This window comes from Elephas maximus, chromosome 20 (assembly GCF_024166365.1).
Source record: "Elephas maximus indicus isolate mEleMax1 chromosome 20, mEleMax1 primary haplotype, whole genome shotgun sequence".
NCBI lineage: Eukaryota > Metazoa > Chordata > Mammalia > Proboscidea > Elephantidae > Elephas > Elephas maximus.
This window is the reverse complement of record NC_064838.1, coordinates 35,251,894-35,272,180: the sequence shown is the minus strand read 5'-3', so window position 1 is coordinate 35,272,180 and position 20,287 is coordinate 35,251,894. Positions and strand designations below refer to the sequence as shown.

The 20,287-nt window shown below is 47.8% G+C and overlaps 1 protein-coding gene across 6 annotated transcripts in view; it reads left to right on the top strand.

Moving 5' to 3' along the window:
* Positions 1 to 20,287, top strand: part of ATP2B2 (ATPase plasma membrane Ca2+ transporting 2) — a 464,478-nt gene that overhangs the window by 411,876 nt on the left and 32,315 nt on the right. For all 6 annotated transcript variants that reach the window (XM_049862310.1, XM_049862309.1, XM_049862313.1 and 3 more), the window contains 3 exons: positions 2,050 to 2,292; positions 16,162 to 16,403; positions 17,358 to 17,592. In XM_049862310.1, the coding sequence (XP_049718267.1) occupies positions 2,050 to 2,292; positions 16,162 to 16,403; positions 17,358 to 17,592 (720 nt within the window). The remainder of the gene's footprint in view (positions 1 to 2,049; positions 2,293 to 16,161; positions 16,404 to 17,357; positions 17,593 to 20,287) is intronic.

The window sequence follows — 20,287 nt, the reverse complement described above, 5'->3', positions numbered from 1 at the left end:
CAAAAATCAGACAGTAAAAACCCTGTGGATAACAAGGGTCTGATTCACAACCAATCATGGGGATGGCATAGGACTGGGCAGCATTTAGTTCTGTTGTGCATGGGGTTCCCATGAATTGGGGGCCAACTCAACGGGAGTTAACAAAAACAGCAAGTCATTTTACAAAAAAAAAGTAAAAAGAAACAGATAAATTTAATTATAATGACATAGTTTACTTAACCCACTATGTCCCATGTATTATTAATTCAACATGTGATCAATATGAAATTATTGATGAGATATTTCACATTCCTTTTTTCATAATAACTCTCCAAAATCCAATGTGTACTTTATACTTATAGCACATTTCACTTTGGACTAGCCACATTGCCAGTGCTCAGTAGCCACATGTGGCTACCATATTGGATAGTGCAAGCTTAAAAAATCTTAAACCCAACAGATGAACCATCTTCACAGAGTACAGATGGGCTGAGGCCCAATGGAATGAGCAAGGCTGTGAGATTAAACAGAGCTGGGTTCAAATCCCAGCTCTGACACTCACAGGTGTGTGATCTTGATCAAGTCACCCTGCCTCATTTTCTTCAATTGCCAAAATGGATTATAAGGATCCTTGCAAATCTCATGGGATTCTTAGAACATCAGACAAGAAAATAAATGCAGAAGGGTTTTTGCAAGCTGTAAAGTGTGTCGCAGCTTCAAATTGCTGCTGATCATCCATTCAACGTACATTTATCGTTACTGTCGTCACAAGTTATAATAAGAGAAACCGCAATGGCATACAGTCCTATCAGTACTCAGCTTTTTTTAGTAACATAAACCTCTATTAAAATTGTGCTAATTGGGATCCATTTTTACCCTCGTTACAAAGAGTTACAATGAGGAGCAAGAATAAAGGAAATCAACATCCCTAGGCACAGACCAGAACTCAGTCTGACTCAGCCTCTCGCAGCTTTTCACATCCCTCCTTGCCAGATACAGTCACTATGTCAGTAGGGCCTGCATTAAGAATGGTGGTTTCCTGCGAATTATTTTATTTGCGTTATTTACTTGAGAACCTAGAAGACGCTAGGGGAATGGAGCTGGAGCAGAGAGAAAAGGAGGCATATAAAAGAAAGTAGATAATAATACATATAGTAGGATTTCATTTTTTGCTATAAATAAAAAAGAAAGGATGTTGGTATATAAGAAAATGTATCAGTTCTGGGTGGTAGCATCATGGCTGATTTGTTTTCTTTTTCCTTTTTGTGTATCTATATTTAAAGTAAACTTTGTGACTTTTATTATGCAAGTAGTAACATATTCACTGTAGAAAATAGAATCTACAGATTTAAAAAAGAAGACAATAAAAGTCTCCTGTAATTCTACCACACAGAGATAATTACATTCATATTATAATATGTCTCTTTTGAGATATTTTTCTATGTCTCTAAGCACGCATGCAGTCCCTGGGCGGTGATTCCAATCCACCCAGAGGCACTTTGGCAGAGACACATGGTGATCTACTTCCAAAAAATCAGCCATTGAAAACCCTCTGGAGCACAGCTCTCTTACACACACGAGGTCACCATGAGTCAGAATGGACTCGACGGCAGCTAAGAACAACAACATATCCTAAATTTATTGTGTTTGGTGAAATTGAAGTGATTGTGAAGACCAGGCAATGGTGAAAGATGGTACATTTCAGAAAATCCATAATCAAATACAGAAGTTATTTAAGTTATAGTGTAAGGAAAAAAATATTTGAAGTAGTCAGTGAGAACCCAATCTTAATTTGTTATATTTTCCCCTAAAGAATATAGATTACTTATGTAATCAAAATCAATAAAGTCAATTAATCAAATATTTCAAATGGCTCAGAAAGTGAAGGTGAAGGAAAAGGGTCACACACACAGAAATCCCAGATGTAGGAGGCTGTAACCCTCAAGTTTCTCTGCCTGTAGAGGTAGCAAAGGGCCACCCATGGCAGCTCTGCCTTGTTTATTGCATGTTTACCCAAAGCCCCCAGCTCCCTCTGCTCAGTGTCGCTTTCTCACCTCCCCCCACCCCCAGAAAATGATGAAGGACAACAACCTGGTGCGCCACCTGGACGCCTGTGAGACCATGGGCAATGCCACGGCCATCTGCTCAGACAAGACTGGCACGCTGACCACCAATCGCATGACAGTGGTACAGGCCTACGTTGGTGACGTCCACTACAAGGAGATCCCCGACCCCAGCTCCGTCAATGCCAAGACCATGGAGCTGCTAGTCAACGCCATCGCCATCAACAGCGCCTACACCACTAAGATCCTGGTAAGTGGGTGCCAGCTGCAGTCACTAAGGGGAGCCACTAGAGAGCGTGACATCCATGGGATGATGCAGAAATACTGGACGGGTTGAGCAAAGTGATTCGCAGTTTTTGTTTTGTTTTGTTTTTTAATTGTGGTGATATGTAACAAAACAGTTGCCATTTCAACTTTCTTCATGTGTACAATTCAGTGACATTTACTATGTTTATCATGTTGTTCAACCATCACCATGATCCATTTCCAAACTTTTCCATCACCCAAGCTCTGAGTCCTCGAAGCAATGAATCCCCCTTTCCCACCTGCTCCTGGTAACCACTAGTAAACTTTGGTCTCTATACACGTGCCTATTCTAGATATTTCATATATAAAAAAAAAAAAAGTGAGATAATACAATGTTTGTCCTTCTGTAACTGATTTCACTGGGCATAATGTTTTCAAGGTTCATCCATGTTGTAGGATGTATCAGAACTTATTTCTCTTTATGGCTAAGAAATATTCTCACATTTTGCTTATCCATTCGTCTGTTGATGGACACTTGGGATGTTTCCACCTTTTGACATTGTGAATAATACTGGAATGAACATTGGTGTACGACTATCTGTTTACATTCCTGCTTTCAATTCTTTTGGATATATACCTTGGAGTGCAATTGCCGGTTCATATGGTAATTCTACGTTTAACTTTTTGAGGACCACCAAACTGTGATTTGTGTTTTTAAATCCTTCTGATATTTTGGGGGATGATCAGAGAGTGAGCAATTTGTTTCTCTTTTACTTAGTATTCCATTAACATCGCTTTGTTTGTGTGACTGTATTAGTCAGGGCTCTCCAGAGAAACAGAACCAACAGGAGGTATATATATATATTTCTCTATAGTAGATGTTGCTAATGTAGGCCTGTACAACTATCGTGCATTATACCTATATATGCAATAGGTAAGTAGGTAAAAAAAAAAAAAAAAAAAAATTGTGTAGGTAGAGGTTTATTTTAAAGAATTGGCTCACTTGACTCTGGGGGCAGAGAAATCCAAAATCCATAGGCCAGGCAGACTGGAAACTCCAGCAGGATGTCTATGCTGCAGTCTTGAGGCAGTATCTTCTCCCTCAGGAAACCTCAGTTTTTGCTGCTGAGGTCTTCAACTGATTGGATGAGGCCCACCCACATCACGGAGGGTAATCTACTTTACTTAAGGTCAGGTGACTGTAAATGTTAATCACATGTAAATACCTTCATAGTAACATCTAGACTAGTATTTGGCCAAACAACTGGGCGCCATAGTCTAGCCGTGTTGACTAGTAAAATTAACTATAACAATGACCAAAAAAAAATATTGTTTTTGTGTTTTTTAAATCCTGTCATTGATCCCTCCCCAAAACAAAAATTTTTATTAGCTAGAGTTTTCCACATAACTAACTACCCCAAAACTTAGTGGCTCAAAACTACATATTTAGCTCACAATTCTGCAGGTCAACTATTCAGGCTGGGCTCGGCTGGGTGGTTCTTCTGGTCCTGGATGGGCTTCTTCATGTATCTGTGGTGGTTCAAGTGGAGGCTCTGCTGAAGTTGGCAGGACCATAGGCTGATCTCGGAGGGCCTACTCTGTGTGGTCTCACCCCCTCCAGCAGGCTAACCTGGTCTTGTTTACATAGTGACAATAGGATTCCAAAAGAAAGAGCAGAAGTGTGCAAGGCCTCTTGAGGCCATGACTCTGAACTGGCCCAGAATCACTTTGCTGCATTCTATTAGCCAAAACAAGTCAGGAGGCCAGTCTAGACTCAGGAGGGGGGAAATAGACTCCACCTGTTGATGGGAGTAGCTGCAAAGTCATTTTGCAAAGGGGATGGATTCACAGACGGGAATAACTGTGGCAGTTTTCACAATCTACCACAGAAGGTATTGTTAGTAATGGTAGTAGTATTACTAGTTTGATGAGCAAAACTCTTATATTACGGTCTCAGCTAAGCTGCTACGTGCCTAGATTCATCATGCTGTCATCCTTATTGGGTTGAGAAGCACATGTTGCCTTTTCATAATTAGTCAGCATTTCAGTCAAGAGAAACACGAGCTTGCCCATCCAGATGTCAGCCACATCCAGATGTGGGGCATTCCTGCAGAGTGAGCATCTGAGGGACTGGCTGCACTGTTTTGCTTTCCCTCTAAATGTGCCCTAGACCTGACCTCTCTCCCTCCTGCCATTGAGCCAGCTCCAGCCTTCCCAATCAGACTGGGTTTGTGTGAACCACCAGCTGCTTTATCCAAATGGGGAGAAGAGCGTGAGTCGATAGGGAGGGGCCCAGAACTGGTGCAGGGAAGAGAGGAGGCGGCTCTGCCCACAGACACTGGGGCTGCGAGAGCAGCATACTCCACTGCAGCTCTGCAGCCACCACCTCACTCTTGAGCTGCTGACAACAGAGGCAGAATTCATAAAAGGGGAAAGTCGGTCAGGAGAATGTGTGCTAATGAGTGATAGAGAACCCTGGGGCTAATGCCAGAAGTGACAATTTTTGTCTTCTTCCCCCTCCCCTCCTTCCCTCCCCCCAACTTGGGAATCAAGGGAGAACAGGGATACTCTATTCTGCTCCCCAGCCTTCCTAAAACAACCGAGGTGTTGTTAATGACCTCGTCCTGCCCACATGGCAAGGTGACTCTCAGAGCAGGCTTCAGGTCGGGAGTGGGGAGCGCAGGGGCAGAGCTCTGTGAAGTGGACTTGGATTGAGATGTATCTTATTGAACTACAGCAATAAGGAGTTCTGGGATTTGCCAGGAGGGCTGCAGAAATATCTCCACAGCAAGGAGCCTCAATTAGTCAGTGTTACGTAGCACTGGCAGCAAAACTAAAATCACACTTGCAGGTGTTGGTTAACTGAGTCTGTGTGTCTAGGTGGCCTGGAAGACAGGGGTCTATCAGTACACCTGGGGAGAATGTGTAGCTGCTGAGACAGGAGAGAAATCGGTGACCAGAGAACAGGGATCCTTGGTTTATAACCCAAGCCAAGTCACTGGCCCTTCTGGGCACCAGTGTCCCCTTCTGTCCCTTGAACCCAGGCATCTTGGGATCCCTGAGCCTCACTTTCTTGGTCTTCCCAGGCTCTCGTTGCCTGGGGCTGACATCCATAGGTATGGAAGAGGCAGCAGAGGCCCCTGGTATGACTGGACAGTGGTTAAAGCTCGTACTGTGAAGGCAGATGGCCTGGGTTCGAATCCCTCACTAGCTGTGTGAGTGTTATTTAACTTCTCCATGCCTCAGGTTCCTGGGGAAATAATAGGCTTGTTGTGAGGATGTAATGAGTTAGTAAGTGGAAAGTGCCTGGCTCATATACAGCACTGCAGCATGATTAATGATGTCATTGTTATTCAGCCAAGAAATTACCCACTGAAAGGGAAGTCCACTTGCAGCAATGCAGAGGCTAACAAATAGACAGCGTAGACACAGGGCTAGCGAGGGAGAAGGTCTTGCCCAATGTCACACAGGCAGTTAGTGGCAAAGCCAATCTAGAATCCCTATATTTTGGCTCCCATGCCCTGGATACCCCGAAGCCAGCTATTGAGTTGGGATGCCCAGACCAGGTTCTTGGTCACTGAGAACCAATTCTGCAGCATATTTTGCCTACTGTGGTCTTAGGAAGGAAAGCCTGGGGCCAGAGGGTCCAGCCAGGAACTGCCCTCCTGGGCCCAGATGAAGACTGTGAAGATGTGGGGATTGCTCAGCCCAGGGGTCCAGCCACTCACCAAACCAAGGTGGGAAATCTAGACTGCAAGCCTTCCTGACACCATGCAAGAGGATACAGGGCAGGAATTTGTCCTCCCCATGCTACTCTCAGCTTTGATTGGAAAATGAGCCTGGCCTAGGGCTCCCACACGCTGTATTTCCCCCTCCACAAGAGCACTAATTCCTCTGTGACTTCTTGCTGTCTGATGCCCCAGGAGGCTGTGGGCTTCTTTAGAACTGATTCATCTCTGTGCCCCTGGGCATAGGCTCCTGGGAAATACTGGGTGGATGAGTGTGTGGTAGGTAGGTAAGGTAAGCAAATTGATGTGTGAATAAATGGATGGATGTGTAATAGATGGTGGGATGAAGTGTAGGTAGGGAGAGGAATAGATGGGTAGGTGGATGAGTGGATGGATGGACGGACGGATGGACAGATGGATGGATGTGTGGCTGTTTGGATGGATCAGTATGAATGGGGGGTCTCAGAACAGAATTGATATCTTTACCTTCTGCTTCCCTGTTCTTGTAGTAGTAAGAGGTAGGAGTTGGCCCCAGGCCCAGTCCCATGGCCAACACTAGTGCTGTCTTAGCACCTCCAGTCTGCTCAGCTGGTTTCTTCTGCAACCTCCCTCAGCCATCCTGGCTGCATTGATCCTGAGACCTCCTGATAAGCTGACAACCTTTTGTCTAAAAAGAAAAACACTAGATGAGGGTGGGTTCTGTGAGTGTAGTCTACATGGACTCACAGACCTAAAGACCACCTAGTCCAGCCTCTTCATTTTACTCTGAGTCTCTTGTCCCCAGGCACTCCACTAGTGAAGTTAGAACCCAGATGTCCTGACACTCAGTCCGAGAAGCAATGGTTAAGAACTTTGGCTCTGAAGTCAAACAGGCCTGGGTTCAAATCCCAGCTCCAGCACTCACCACCTGTGTGACTCTGAGCAGGTTACTTAACTTCTCTGAGACTTTGTTTTCCAGTCTGTAAAGTGATCATATAGTGAATCATAATTGCTAACATTCACTTGCTGTTGTTAGCTTCCATTGAGTCAACCCCCAACTCATGACGACCCCATATACTATGGGATCAGACCCTCGTGATTCATGGGGTTTCCACTGGTGGATTTTTGGAAGTAGATCTTCAAGCCTTTCTTCCTAGTCTGTTTTAGTCTGAAAGCTCTGCTCAAACCTATTCAGCATCATAGAAACATGCAAGCCTCCACTGACAGATAGGTGGTGGCCATGCATGAGGTGCATTGGCCAGGAATCGAACCTGGGTCTTCTACGTGGAAGGTGAGAATTCTACCACTGAACCATCACTGCCTCCAACATTGACTTAGCCAGGCTCAGTGCTAAGTGCTTAACATATGGTTTCTTGTATGACAACCCATGAAGTAAGTGATACCGCATCTCCAGTTCATAGATAAGGACACTAAAGCTGAGAGCAGTTAAGGGACATGCCCAGAGTCCCACCGTGGGTAAGAGGCCCTGCCCATCTGACCAGAGCCTGTGCAGCTCACCACTCCATGCCCACCCACCGGCTGCAGCTCTGTGCCTGCCTCAAGGGCTGCTGTGAAGGTCAAACTGAGGCCATGAACAGAGAGCACACAGCACGGTGTTTGGCATGTAGTAAGCACACAGCTCACATTAGTTATTATTCTATCATTGTTTCTGAATTTGGCCTCTCTGCAGTAAGTTTTTGCCAGCCACTAACTTGCTTGACCCTCCACATTCCTTTCAGATAATCAGGGCAGATAAGACAATTCCCATCTTGCAGTTAAAAAAATGGAGTTGTAGAAACATCAAGTGACCTGCCCCGAGTTGGGTCCAGAGCCCAGAAATTCTAGAGGAGTTCTCCAAGCAGGCGAGGGGGCACGGGCATCCCAGGCAGAGGGCAAGCTTCCATCGAGTCAGCCCCAGACTTCATGATGACTCCATGTACAATGGGATCAGAACCTTGTGATCCATGGGGTTTTCATTGGCTGAGACCTAAAGATACAAGACTCATTTCAGAAACAATGGGTGATCTGTGACCACCTGAGCACTACTATGGAGAGGAGTGATGAGAGGGGAGGCTGAGAGGGCTGGGGCCAGCCCAGTGGCAGCAGATTAGACCTTCACAGGCTTTCTCATCATTGACCTCAGCAAAACCACTCCAGGCACCAGAGTGGGTGGTACAAGGCCGCAGGCAGGGAGGCCAAGAGCCAGCCTCCCTCCCAGAAGCCAGCCTCCCTCCCAGCCCCCATCACCTCTGAGGATGGTGGAGGTTCTTTTCCTCCCACCCTGTTTCTACCAATAGGAACTGGACTTGCCCTCCGAGGGAAGCTACATGAATCATCTTTTAGTCAGAAATTACTTACCTGCCTAAGAAATGCTAGCACACCCTCAGAGTTCCATGGTCATCTCCGACCCTTTGAACATCAAGACTTCCACCAGTTCCTCCTCCTGGGCCTGCTGCTGCTCAGAGCACAGCTGAGCTTGACGATAGAAATAGCTCTTGCCTCACACGGTTGAGGCCCTGCGCTTTCTCGGGAAAAGTTTCCTCTTCTACCCATGTTTACCCTGCAACCCAAAGCCACCCAAGAGGACATTCATGTTATATTTTATGAGGCCTCTTTTAAAGTAGGTTGACACGGTGGTTGAGATTTGAATTATTGAACTGAGGATGAGTGTTTGCTGAGCTGATTTTTTCGGTGGGGGGGGCAGGTTATGGCCTATTTCTTTTTTTTTTTTTTTAATTGTGCTTTAAGTGAAAGTTTACAAATCAAGTTAGTCTCTCATACAAAAATTTATATACACTTTGCCATATACTCCTAGTTGCTCTCCCTGCAATAAGACAGCATGCTCCTTCTCTCTGCTCTCTATTTTTGAGTCCATTCCACCAGCCTCTGACCCCCTCTGCCCTCTCATCCACCCTCCAGGCAGGAGCTGCCCACATAGTCTCATGTGTCTACTTGATCCAAGAAGCTCACTCCTCACCAGTATCATTCTGTATCCCATAGTCCAGTCCAATGCCTGTCTGAAGAGTTGGCTTTGGGAACGGTTTCTGTCTTGGGCCAACAGAAGGTCCAGGGACCATGACTTCTGGGGTCCTTCTAGTCTCAGTCAGACCATCAATTCTGGTCTCCCTACGAGAATTTGAGGTCTGCATCCCACTGCTCTCCTGCTCCCTCAGGGGATCTCTGTCATGTACCCTGTCAGGGCAGTCATCAGTTGTAGCCAAGCACCATCTAGTTCTTCTGGTCTCAGGCTGATGTGGTCTCTGGTAAATGTGGCCCTTTCTGTCTTTTGGGCTCATAATTACCTTGTGTCTTTGGTGTTCCTCATTCTCCTTTGCTCCAGGTGGGTTGAGACCCATTGATGCATCTTAGATGGCCGCCTGCTAATGTTTAAGACCCCAGAAGCCACTCTCCGAAGTGGGTTGAAGAATGTTTTCTTAATAGATTTTATTATGCCAATTGAGCTAGATGTCCCCTGAAACCACGGTCCCCAAACCCCTGCCCTGGCTACGCTGGCCTTTGAAGCATTCGGTTTATTCAGGAAACTTCTTTGCTTTTGGTTTAGTCCAATTGTGCTGATCTCTCCTGTATTGTGTGTTGTCTTTCCCTTCACCTAAAATAGCTCTTGTCTACTATCTAATTAGTGAATACCCCTCTCCCTCCCTCCCCCCCACTCTCGTAACCATCAAAGAATATTTTCTTCCCGTTTAAACAATTTCTTAAGTTCTTATAATAGTGGTCTCATACAATATTTGTCCTTTTGCAACTGACTAATTTCACTTAGCATAATGCCTTCAAGATTTCTCCATGTTATGAAATGTTTCACGGGTTCATCATTGTTCTTTATCAATGTGTAGTATTCCGTTGTGTGAATATACCATAATTTATTTATCCATTCATCTGTTGATGGGCACCTTGGTTGCTTCCATCTTTTTGCTATTGTAAACAGTGCTGCAATGAACATGGGTGTGCATATATCTGTTCGTGTAAAGGCTCTTATTTCTCTAGGATATATTCTGAGGAGTGGGATTGCTGGATCGTATGGTAGTTCTATTTCTAGCTTTTTGAGGAAGTGCCAAATCGATTTCCAAAGTGGTTGTACCATTTTACATTCCCAGCAGCAGTGTATAAGTGTTCCATGCTCTCTGCAACCTCTCCAACATTTATTATTTTGTGTTTTTTGGATTAATGCCAGCCTTGCTGGAGTGAGATGGAATCTCATTGTAGTTTTGATTTGCATTTCTCTAATGGCTAATGATCGTGAGCATTTCCTCATGTGTCTGTTAGCTACCTGAATGTCTTCTTTAGTGAAGTGCCTGTTCATATCCTTCGCCCATTTTTGTATTTGAGTTTTTGCAGTATCATATAGATTTTAGAGATCAGATGCTGATTGGAAATGTCATAGCTAAAAACTTTCTACCAGTCTGTAGGTAATCTTTTTACTCTTTTGGTGAAGTCTTTGGATGAGCATAGGTGTTTGATTTTTAGGAGTTCCCAGTTATCTAGTTTCTCTTCTGGTGTTTGTGCATTGTTAGTAATGTTTTATATACTGTTTATGCCATGTATTAGCATTGTCCCTGTTTTTCTTCCATGATCTTTATCATTTTAGATTTTATATTTAGGTCTTTGATCCATTTTGAGTTAGTTTTTTGGCATGGTGTGAGGTATGGGTCTTGTTTCATTTTTTTGCAGATGGGTATCCAGTTATGTATAGCCTATTTCTGAACATGTAAACTATGGTGAGAAAAGTATCACTGGAGCCCCTAAAATGGTTCCAGAGGGAGGAGGCAGGAAGGATTCCCTTGGCTGGACACTTTTCCTGAATAAACAAGCCAAGCTTCCCCTGGTTAGAAAACCCAAGTCCTCAGGATACCCCATTCTGAAAATGAGGTAGCCAAGTTGCCACCAGCCCCCAGGAAGACCCAGTATCTCCAAAAAGACAGGGATTGTTGGCTTTATTGTGTTTCCCACAACTCTTAGAACTAGGGCAGATGGTAGGGGCTGTGGAGAAGGGGGGAGGTACGGGAAGTGACTATGAGAAGTAGAGACAAACGTTGAATTCAGATATCCTGGCCCGAAGCCCAGGGCTCAATCTAATATTCTAATGAATCTCCAAGTCCCCCTGAGTCAGGCCACACCCTGGACTGGGCTCTGTCCAAGCAGGGGTGCCAGGAGGTACAGAAGACTCTGGAAGTGACTGTGCAGGACATTAAGATGGGGTGGGGGTGAAGGAAGTTCTGGAGTGTGAACATCCCAGCGAGGCAGCAGCCCTTCTTTTGGTTTCAACAACTAGTTTTGGTTTTTTGTAAACACTAACCCTGGGAGAAGAGTTTAAAGCAAATGACCCAGATGGGAATTCTAATTTTTAACAGAGCTGTTAACCCCTATGGTCCACCCCACTCACTGGCACACATATCTAAGGAGTTTGCTTTCCAGCAGTGTGTCACCATGTTGCCGGGGATTCCCAAGACCCTGCATGGGCCTGTCCTGGTGTGTCTTCTTGGACACCATGTTGGGCCTCTCTAGCCTCCTCACTGGCAGGGCTCTTCTCCTTCACACTCCTCAGCAGTCTGGCACCCAAGGAGGTCCTGGGGAAGACAGACCCTTAGGTGACAATTCTAGAGGCCAAAATTCTGTCCTATCTTGCCCTCCCGTTGGCAGCACCTCCCATATACAAACACAAAATCACTCATTTATTCATTCAACAAACATTTGTTGGATACCCCCTCCATGCTAAAGCTAGGGAGGTAGCAAAATAGACACAGCCCCTGCCTTACTGGACTCTAAACCGGTCACCGGCTAGGTAACTAATGAACCCAGAAACACAGTGCCATCGAGTCGATTCCGACTCATAGCGACCCTATAGGACAGAGTAGAAGTGCCCCATAGAGTTTCCAAGGTGAGCCACCAGGAACGAACAGATGATCTCAAATGCTACTGGGAAGCAGGGGCTGCTGGGAGAGCATGTGCTATAGGGCTCAGAATCAGGAACACCTGTGGGTAAATCCTAGCTTGGCCACTTACTAGTGTGACCTAGCCTTTCTGGGCCTCACTTTCCACAACTGTAAAATGGGAATAACAAGAGGGAGTTGTAACGATGCTTGTGAAGAGCTTAGTAAAGTGGTGAGATGTAGTGCTGTTGTTAGCTGCCATTGAGTCGGCCTCCAACTCATGGAAACTCCACGCACAATGGAACAGAATGCCGCCCAGTCCTGTGCCATCCCCATGATTGACTGTGAATTGGACTGTTGTGATCCATAGAGTTTTCACTGGCTGATTTTCAGAAGCAGATCACCAGGCCTTTTTCCTAGTCTGGCTTGGTCTGGAAGCGCCACTGAAACCTGTTCAGCACCATAGCAACATGCAGTGGGGTTGCCAACAGACAGGCCGTGGCTGTGCATGAAGCGCATTGGCCAGAACAAACCCAGGTCCCCCACATGGAAGATGAGAGTTCTACCACTCCACCAATGCTCCCTGAGCACACAGTAGGCACTCAAAAAATGGTCATTGCTGCTGCTGTTGAGGTTGGATTTGTGGTTCACCTGGGGGTGCCAGGGAAGCCTTCGCAGCCAGTGCGTATCCTTGAAGGATGAGTAGGAGCTGGGTGGGCCACAAGAGATGTCCAATTAGCATAAAGTCATTTTCTAACTCACTCAGAAAAATCATCATATCACAATTCATGAAGCTATGGGGTTTTTTATCTCACTTTTGCAGATGTAATTTATAACTGGTAGCTCTTCAAATCACCATTCATTGATCTGAGACCCACCTGCTCCCCAGCATCTCAGAACAGGAGCGTGAATTGACCTCTCAAAGTTACACCCTTGGCTTCACCCAGCATCCCAAAGGGCTGGGTACCCCCACGAGGAAATGTGGCAGATGAAGCTCTGAACTGGGAGTCAGGAGGCATGGGGACTAGCCTCAGGCCTGGCATTCCCCAGGCTGTGGCTTCCAGCAAGTCACTTCCCTCCCTGGTCCCGTTTCCTCTCTCTCAAAATAGTAGCACCACCAACGCCTTCACTTCCTTATGGAGCTGGAGCCCTGGAGGCAAAAAGAGTCTACAGCAAGAGCAAAGCCTCTGGGTTTGTCAGAATAAAAAGCCGAGAGAAAAAAAGGAGGGCCCCACTTCTTAGTACCACATGTAGGCGATTTCAGATCTCGAGTTCATAGGAACAAACTGAATTACGGAGGAGGCAGCTCTGCCATTTGCAGCCATGGATTGTTGTTTGAAATCCTTTTAGAGGAAAATTAAAATATTTCACAGAGGGTAATAAAATGCCGAGTGTTTTGCAGGCCTGACTGTTCTGCTCTCTTGGGCAAATAAGTAATTAGGCATTTTTATTTAAGTCCTCCACGTCGTCATTTGCGTTCATTAGTGGAGGGAAAAAAAAAAAAAAAATTGTTGTGGAAAACGCATAAACCTCTGGAACTCTCCAGAAGGTTGATTATAAAATTGTAAATAAATAAAGTTTAAGAGCACAACATAACAGCATATGGCAGAAACAAAGGGAAGTGCGTGGAATTTCTTTTCCCAGACGTCAGAAATGGGAAGCTGTATTAGAGCTCTCTGCTTCCCAATCAGATCTCATCCAAGACCTTGGGAGTGGGGATACTTACAAGGCGCCAAATGCCAGAGATGTCACTCAGCCTGGCTGTGGGAGCTGGGGAGGGTACCCTGAACCTGGCCCCCTGCCCAGCCTCACTCCTCTGAGGGACCCCAAACCCTTCCTTGCCCTACCATCGCTCACCACAGTCTGCTTTAAGGAAATGTTTGATTGCCCTCTCTGCTGGAGATCTTATGCCCCAACCTCTCCATTTTACAGATGGGGAGATTGAGGTCATGGGCTTAGGGTCTAAGGCTTTCCTTCCCTGCATCCTTGGGTCTCAGGACCTCTGGGGGCTGAGGGTTTGTTTCATCACCCATGTCCCCACAGAGCTCAGGTCTGCTCTGAGGATCTGAGCACTAACTGCAGAAGCAGGAGTGGGTTAGGGACACGTCTGGGAGCTGAAGGAGGGTCGGCGCTGTCCCCCACACAGCCTGGCCATGCTGGCATCTTCTTGAGTTTGTTCACCTTGTTCCTGCCTGGGCTGCTCTTTTACGCAACATGAGTAAGGTGGAGGGTGAGGATCCAGAGGGCTTCTTGGGCAAGGCTGGTCTGAAACCCATGAACAGCCATTAATGGGGGCCACAGACATGTTCATGGGGGTTTCTTCCTCTTCAAAATCTCTTTAGGGCTTGGATTTATCTGGGGCAACTTTTTCCCACTCCTAAATCTACCTCCACCTGAGTTGCTGTGTATTAATTTTATTTCAGGAGCGTGAGTGGGCATGTGTGTGAGTGTGCAGGCCTGTGGGAGGTGAATTTGCACGCAGATCTGAACTCCCCCAGCTGCCTGCCAATCCCACCATCACGTGGGGCACCTTGTCTTACCTGTTCACCTGTGCCTCCCTTGCCACCCTGGCCTTTCATTGAGCCATCAGCTAACAATTACTAAGTGCCTACTGTATGCTGGGCTCTGTGCTAGCCCTGAAAACCTATTGAGTAGGAGGCCCCAATGCTTTCACTCTTTTAAACCATGCTGTTTTCAAAGAGAAGAAGATATTTGAGCTGGCCCTTAAAGGGTGAGGAGGAGTTTGCCTGGCAAGGAAGGGGAAGGATGGCGAGAGAAGGAACAGCAGAGGCAAAGGCACAGAGGCATGGCACAGCCCATGTTCAGAGGCCACACAGGGAAGAGGAGGGGCTGGGGAGACGCAGTTGCTGATGCTACTGAGAAAGTCTGGAGGGCAGGCCCTTGTGGAATTCCTGCAGTACCAGCACCTGGCACTTGTTGTTGTTGTTGTTAGGTGCCATAGAGTCAATTTCGACTCATAGTGACCCCGTGTAACAAAGTAGACCTGCCTCCATAGAGTTTTCTAGGCTGTAATCCTTATGAGAGCAGATCACCAGGTCTTTTCTGCCTCAGCACTGCTGGGTGGATTCAAACCACCAACCTTTTGGTTAGCAACTGAGCACTTAACCACTGAGTCACCAGGGCTCCTTACCTGGCACTTACCCGTTGGCGTCAAGTTGATTCTGACTCATAGTGACCCTATAGGACAGAATAGAGCTGCTGACCTTTTGGTTACCAACTGTAGCTCTTAACCACTGCACCACCAGGGCTCTTAGTAGGCGCTTAACGAGTGAGTAGAGGGAGGCAGGGGAGGGAAGGGAGGGCCAGAAGAATGGGCAAGTAAATGGTGGCTTATCCATACAATGGAGTTTATACAGCATTTAAAAATGAGCAAATTAGGAAGTTTTCAACATGCAAAACAGCACTACCCTTATGCACATATGTGTGCATATATACAGAGCCCGTCGGTGGTACAAACCGTTAAGCAAGCCCTCAGCTACTAACCAAAAGGTTAGAAGTTCCCATCCGCACAGAGGTGCCTCTGAAGAAAGGCCTGGTGATCTCTTTCTGAAAGATCCGCCATGGAAAACCCTATGGAACACAGTTCTACTTTGATACACATGAGACTCAACAGCAAAGGGTTTGGTTTGGTATATATACATGTACATATACGTAAAACCAAAAACCCCCCATTGCCATCAAGTCAATTCCGACTCACAGCGACCCTGTAGGACAGGGCAGAACTACCCCATATGGTTTCCAAGGAGCACCTGGTGGATTTGAACTGCCGACCTTTTGGTTAGCAGCCAAGCTCTTAACCAGCATGCTACCAGGGTGTCCATATGTACATACATACATGAATTAGGGTGAACTACCTAAAATTGCCAATATTTAACCATACTTTTACATACAGCCTCTCTGGAGAAAAATCTTAAGCAAATAGGCATAATCTACGAAGCAGGGCGGTGGGTACACAGCTGTTGATTATATTGTTCTCTGTACTTTTTTATGTCTGGAATAGTTCATACTTTTTTAAAAGCTGGCCTTGCTCACCCCCTTCAACCCTGAGCTAGGGTTGGGCCAGGGATGCAGAAGACTGAGGGTGCCAGGATCGGCAGAGGGTCCACCTGAGGGGAGAGGAGGTGGGCAGAAGCTGGTACCCAGAGCCCAGCCCCATTCCACACACACCAGGTGGCAGCCCCGGAGCTCAGGGACAGTGGAGGGGAACCTCCTGGGCTGGCCCTGCCCTGGGTTTTAACCGCCCTGCCTGTCCTGCAGCCCCCGGAGAAGGAGGGCGCCCTACCTCGGCAGGTGGGCAACAAGACAGAGTGTGGCCTGCTGGGCTTTGTGCTGGACCTGAAGCAGGACTACGAGCCCGTGCGCATCCAGATGCCAGAGGAGAAGCTATACAAAGTGTACACCTTCAACTCCGTGCGCAAGTCGATGAGCACAGTCATCAAGCTGCCCGACGAGAGCTTCCGCATGTACAGCAAGGGTGCTTCTGAGATCGTGCTCAAGAAGTAAGTGGCAGCGAGCGCAGTGGGGAGGCGGACGCCAGGCTTCAGTGTTATCTGGAATGTTCTCTTTTTTAAAAAAGAAAAATCTTAGGCAAATAGGCAGAATGGGAAGATTCTACCAAGCAGGGTGCTGGGCTAAGGGCTGTGCCCTTCGAGGGGAGCTGGGATGTCCAGGTCATGCAGGGCCTAGCAGCAGGCCTGGCTGGGCTGGGGGGGGTCACCTAGCACCAGAAGGCACAGAGAGAGACAGGTCCTGCCTGAGGTCACACAGCAAGACTTACCTCCAGGGCCTCTTGCCTGGTGCTCTTTTCACTATATTCTCTTTAAAATTTCTACCGAGTTCTCCTCCTCCTCCCTAAATCAACAGGATCATCAGGAAGTTCTACCCATTATCACACTGAGATCTCTCTTATTTCACTCCCCTTAGGATAGAGTTGGTTGATGGTAACTATTTTCATTGCTGGCCAGTTTCAGGCGCCAGAAATAAGTCTGGAGAACTAAGCAAATCACTCCCCCTCTCTGGGCCTCAGTTTCCCCACTCATACATTGAGGGGATTCATATAGCCCCGTGGTTCTCAACCCTGGCTGCACATTGGAACAGCCCAGGGAGCTTTTAAAAAACCACTGACTCCTGGACTCGAGACAAATTGAGTTAGAACCTCTGGGGCAGATATTTGCAGTAGGGCTGCCCAGTTTCTTTTTAGCAGATATTTGTGAGCAGACTGCCCAGTTTCTTTTTGGCTGGTTCTAATTTCATCCCTGCCTGGACCCGGGGGCCTGACTGTGTGCTCCCAGCCCGGAAGCACTATGGGAAATGGACCAGGGCAGGCACTGGCTGATGGACCATGGACAGCTGGGCATCACTGGGGAGAAGGAGGAGACTCCGAGCCAATCAGAGTGAGGAGTCTCTGGGCCCTTAGCCGGGCCCAACCCATCACCCTCCTGTGCTCCCCACAGGTGCTGCAAAATTCTCAACGGGGCAGGTGAGCCCCGGGTCTTCCGGCCCCGCGACCGGGATGAGATGGTGAAGAAGGTGATTGAGCCCATGGCCTGTGATGGGCTCCGTACCATCTGCGTGGCCTACCGTGACTTCCCCAACAGCCCCGAGCCCGACTGGGACAACGAGAACGACATCCTCAACGACCTCACCTGCATCTGCGTGGTGGGCATCGAGGACCCCGTGCGGCCCGAGGTAGGCCCCCAGGGCCAGCAGGCTTGGGGAGGGGACCTGAAGCCGGGAGTCCAGTCAGCTGGGGACATCTAGTATAAGTCGCTTCACCTTACTGAGCCTCAGCTTCCGTGACCCCATTGGGGCTGTCTGCTTATGTGCTCCAAAAGGTTCGGACTCATAAGACCAGCACAGGCCACACTTGGCCGAGTCTGCTCAGGACACAGGGCAGGAGGCACAGCCTGCCAGCAGGGCAGCAGGGGTGCTCTCTTCCGTGGAAGTAGTCCTTCCACCTGCCCATCTGGCCAGAGGGTAGGTGGGAGAGCTGCTCTAGCTCAGAAGCCTCTGCCCTCCAGGAGCCGGGATCTCTTGTAACAAATCCCTGGGCCTGGATTCTAGGATCCCTGCAAAGGGCATGGCCAGTAACTCAGGAAACCCCTGAGTGTCCCCATCAGTATTTTCCCACTACAAACGCAGTTGACCCTGGCAAACAGTTGACCCTGGCAAGGTTGTCTAGGAGCACAGCTGACAGTCTGTCCTTGTCAGGTTTCCGGGGCCAGAGCTAGAAAGTTCGTGGAGACAGCACTGCCTCACCAGCACAGAGGGAAGCAATGAGTACGAGTGCACCTAATGGGTGCCCAACACACAGTAGCCCTGCAGTATTCTTCAGCTGAATCTGCCCCTGGGAAGAAGACAGAGAATTCAATGCTAGGGGATTTTCGGGTTGGGGTACACATGTGGTCAGCAGGCTTCCCTGGCTGGAGAGAAGCTGTTGGGAGAAGAGAGAGCTGCCTTGGCTCTCCAAAATGTGGCGGCTTGGGTCAGGTGGAGGGGGTCCGCTCACCTGTGAGGCCCCAGGGGGTAGTGTGAGGACTTTACCTCCTCTGAGGCCTAACGCAGATGCTGCATCCAGACCCGGCTCTCCAGCCAGGCCTGACTGTGTCCAGTTAGGCCTTGGCTGTGAAATTTGGTGGCAGACAATGCCCTGCGAGCCACCTGCCTTCAGCAACTTCAGTGTCCCTGACTGGCCCTGCCACCATTATCTGGGGGCCTCCGGGCCTTCCCTATGCCTCCCGGAGCCTCAGTTTCCCCTTTTTCAAAGTAGAAGAGGTAGACGAGATGCTGAGTTCCTGTTGTAAGATTCTGCATTCCAAAGACTGAGTGAAACTAGATAGAGGGTCACAGACATGAACTTTTCCCATTTAGGTGGGGGCGGTGGGGGCTGAAAGCATGAGCTTGAGCAACAGACAGGCCTGGGATCCTAAGTCCCAACATTGCTGGCTCTGTGACCTTGGCCAGTTACATAACCTCTCTGAGCCTCAGCTTCCTCATCTGTAGACTAGGAATAATAATAGTATTTCCCACTCAGCATATTGTGAGGAATCATGTCATGCACATAGAAGCAACAAGCAGTGTCTGTCATAAGGTTGGTGGCCCATAAATGTGGATGCCTTCCTTCATTGCCCTCCCCAGTAGATTCATGACCCTGGATTCCTAACACAAAATAGCCCTAAACGCAGAGCCTGGCATACAGAAGGTGCTCAGTGAGTGTGTGTGGAATGAATGAATGAGAATGAGTGGGACTTGAACCCCAGTCTCTCAATACTATGTCACACACACCCACAGGCCTCCTGTGAGGAGTCGCTGTGGCCTCCTCGTTCCTACCCAGAGCCTAAAACGGCAAAGACGATTAATGCCTCTACGCTTGGCGCTGGACACCCGAGCCCACATTCCTCCTGACTCCGTCTCCCCGTCTCCCCGGAGAGACAGGCCGTTTATCACCTCCCTACAGGACGTCTGCTCATTACCAGTGCTAATGGGTCAGGCTTCGCTGGATGTGTTATCTATCTCCTTATTGGAAATCACTCAGAATAAGCCAGAGGCTGAGGCTTGTCCCTGAGCAGGGCAGGAGGCCCAGCTGCATCCTGGGGGTGCCCCTGTGCCTTCCCAGCCCGAGACCTCCCTCTGGCCCCTTCCAGAGCTCCCAGTTCGCACCCTGCCTCAGAAGCATCCCTGAGGGCATGAAAGCAGCAACAAACACAAACTTTTTTGACCATGACCCACAATTAAAAATACATTTTACGCTATGACTCAGTAAACACACACACATACAACGGAAACAAGAAATTCACAAAGTAATGTGATGCCCTTAGATATTTTCTGTTCTCTCCCAATTTTTTCTTTTTTTAAATGCTGGTGGCCATCTGCTAAATGGATTTCAGCATTCACTAAATTGGCTGTGACTCAAGGTTTGAACTGTTGATCTAGTCCAAACACGGTCCCACACTCCCAAACTGCAGATGAAAGGACTGAGACTCAAGGATAGCCAGTGTTGTTCCCAAAGTCACACTGCAAGTGGCTGAGTGAATCCAGATTGGAGCCGAATTTTCTGCCTTCCTGCCCCAGAGCTTTCTCCCAGGTACCATAAAAATGAAGGGGCAAGTCGTTCTAAGTCACAAAGGTAAGGAGAAGAGACAGGGCGTTCCCCAGGGCCTGAGAGGGAGCCAGAGCTGGGCCACTGGCATTTTCTTTTGACAGAGCTCTTGTCCACAGAAGTGGCCTCAGGGAAGCAGGGGGCTGTCTGGTAAATAGGGGGCAACTGGGAGAACTTTCACCCTGGAGGGGCCCTACATTTGAGAAATGGGACCTGAATCCAGGTCTCCACTTTGCCACTAACAAGGTGCTTCCCCTCTCTGTGCGTCAGTTCTTCATTTGTAAA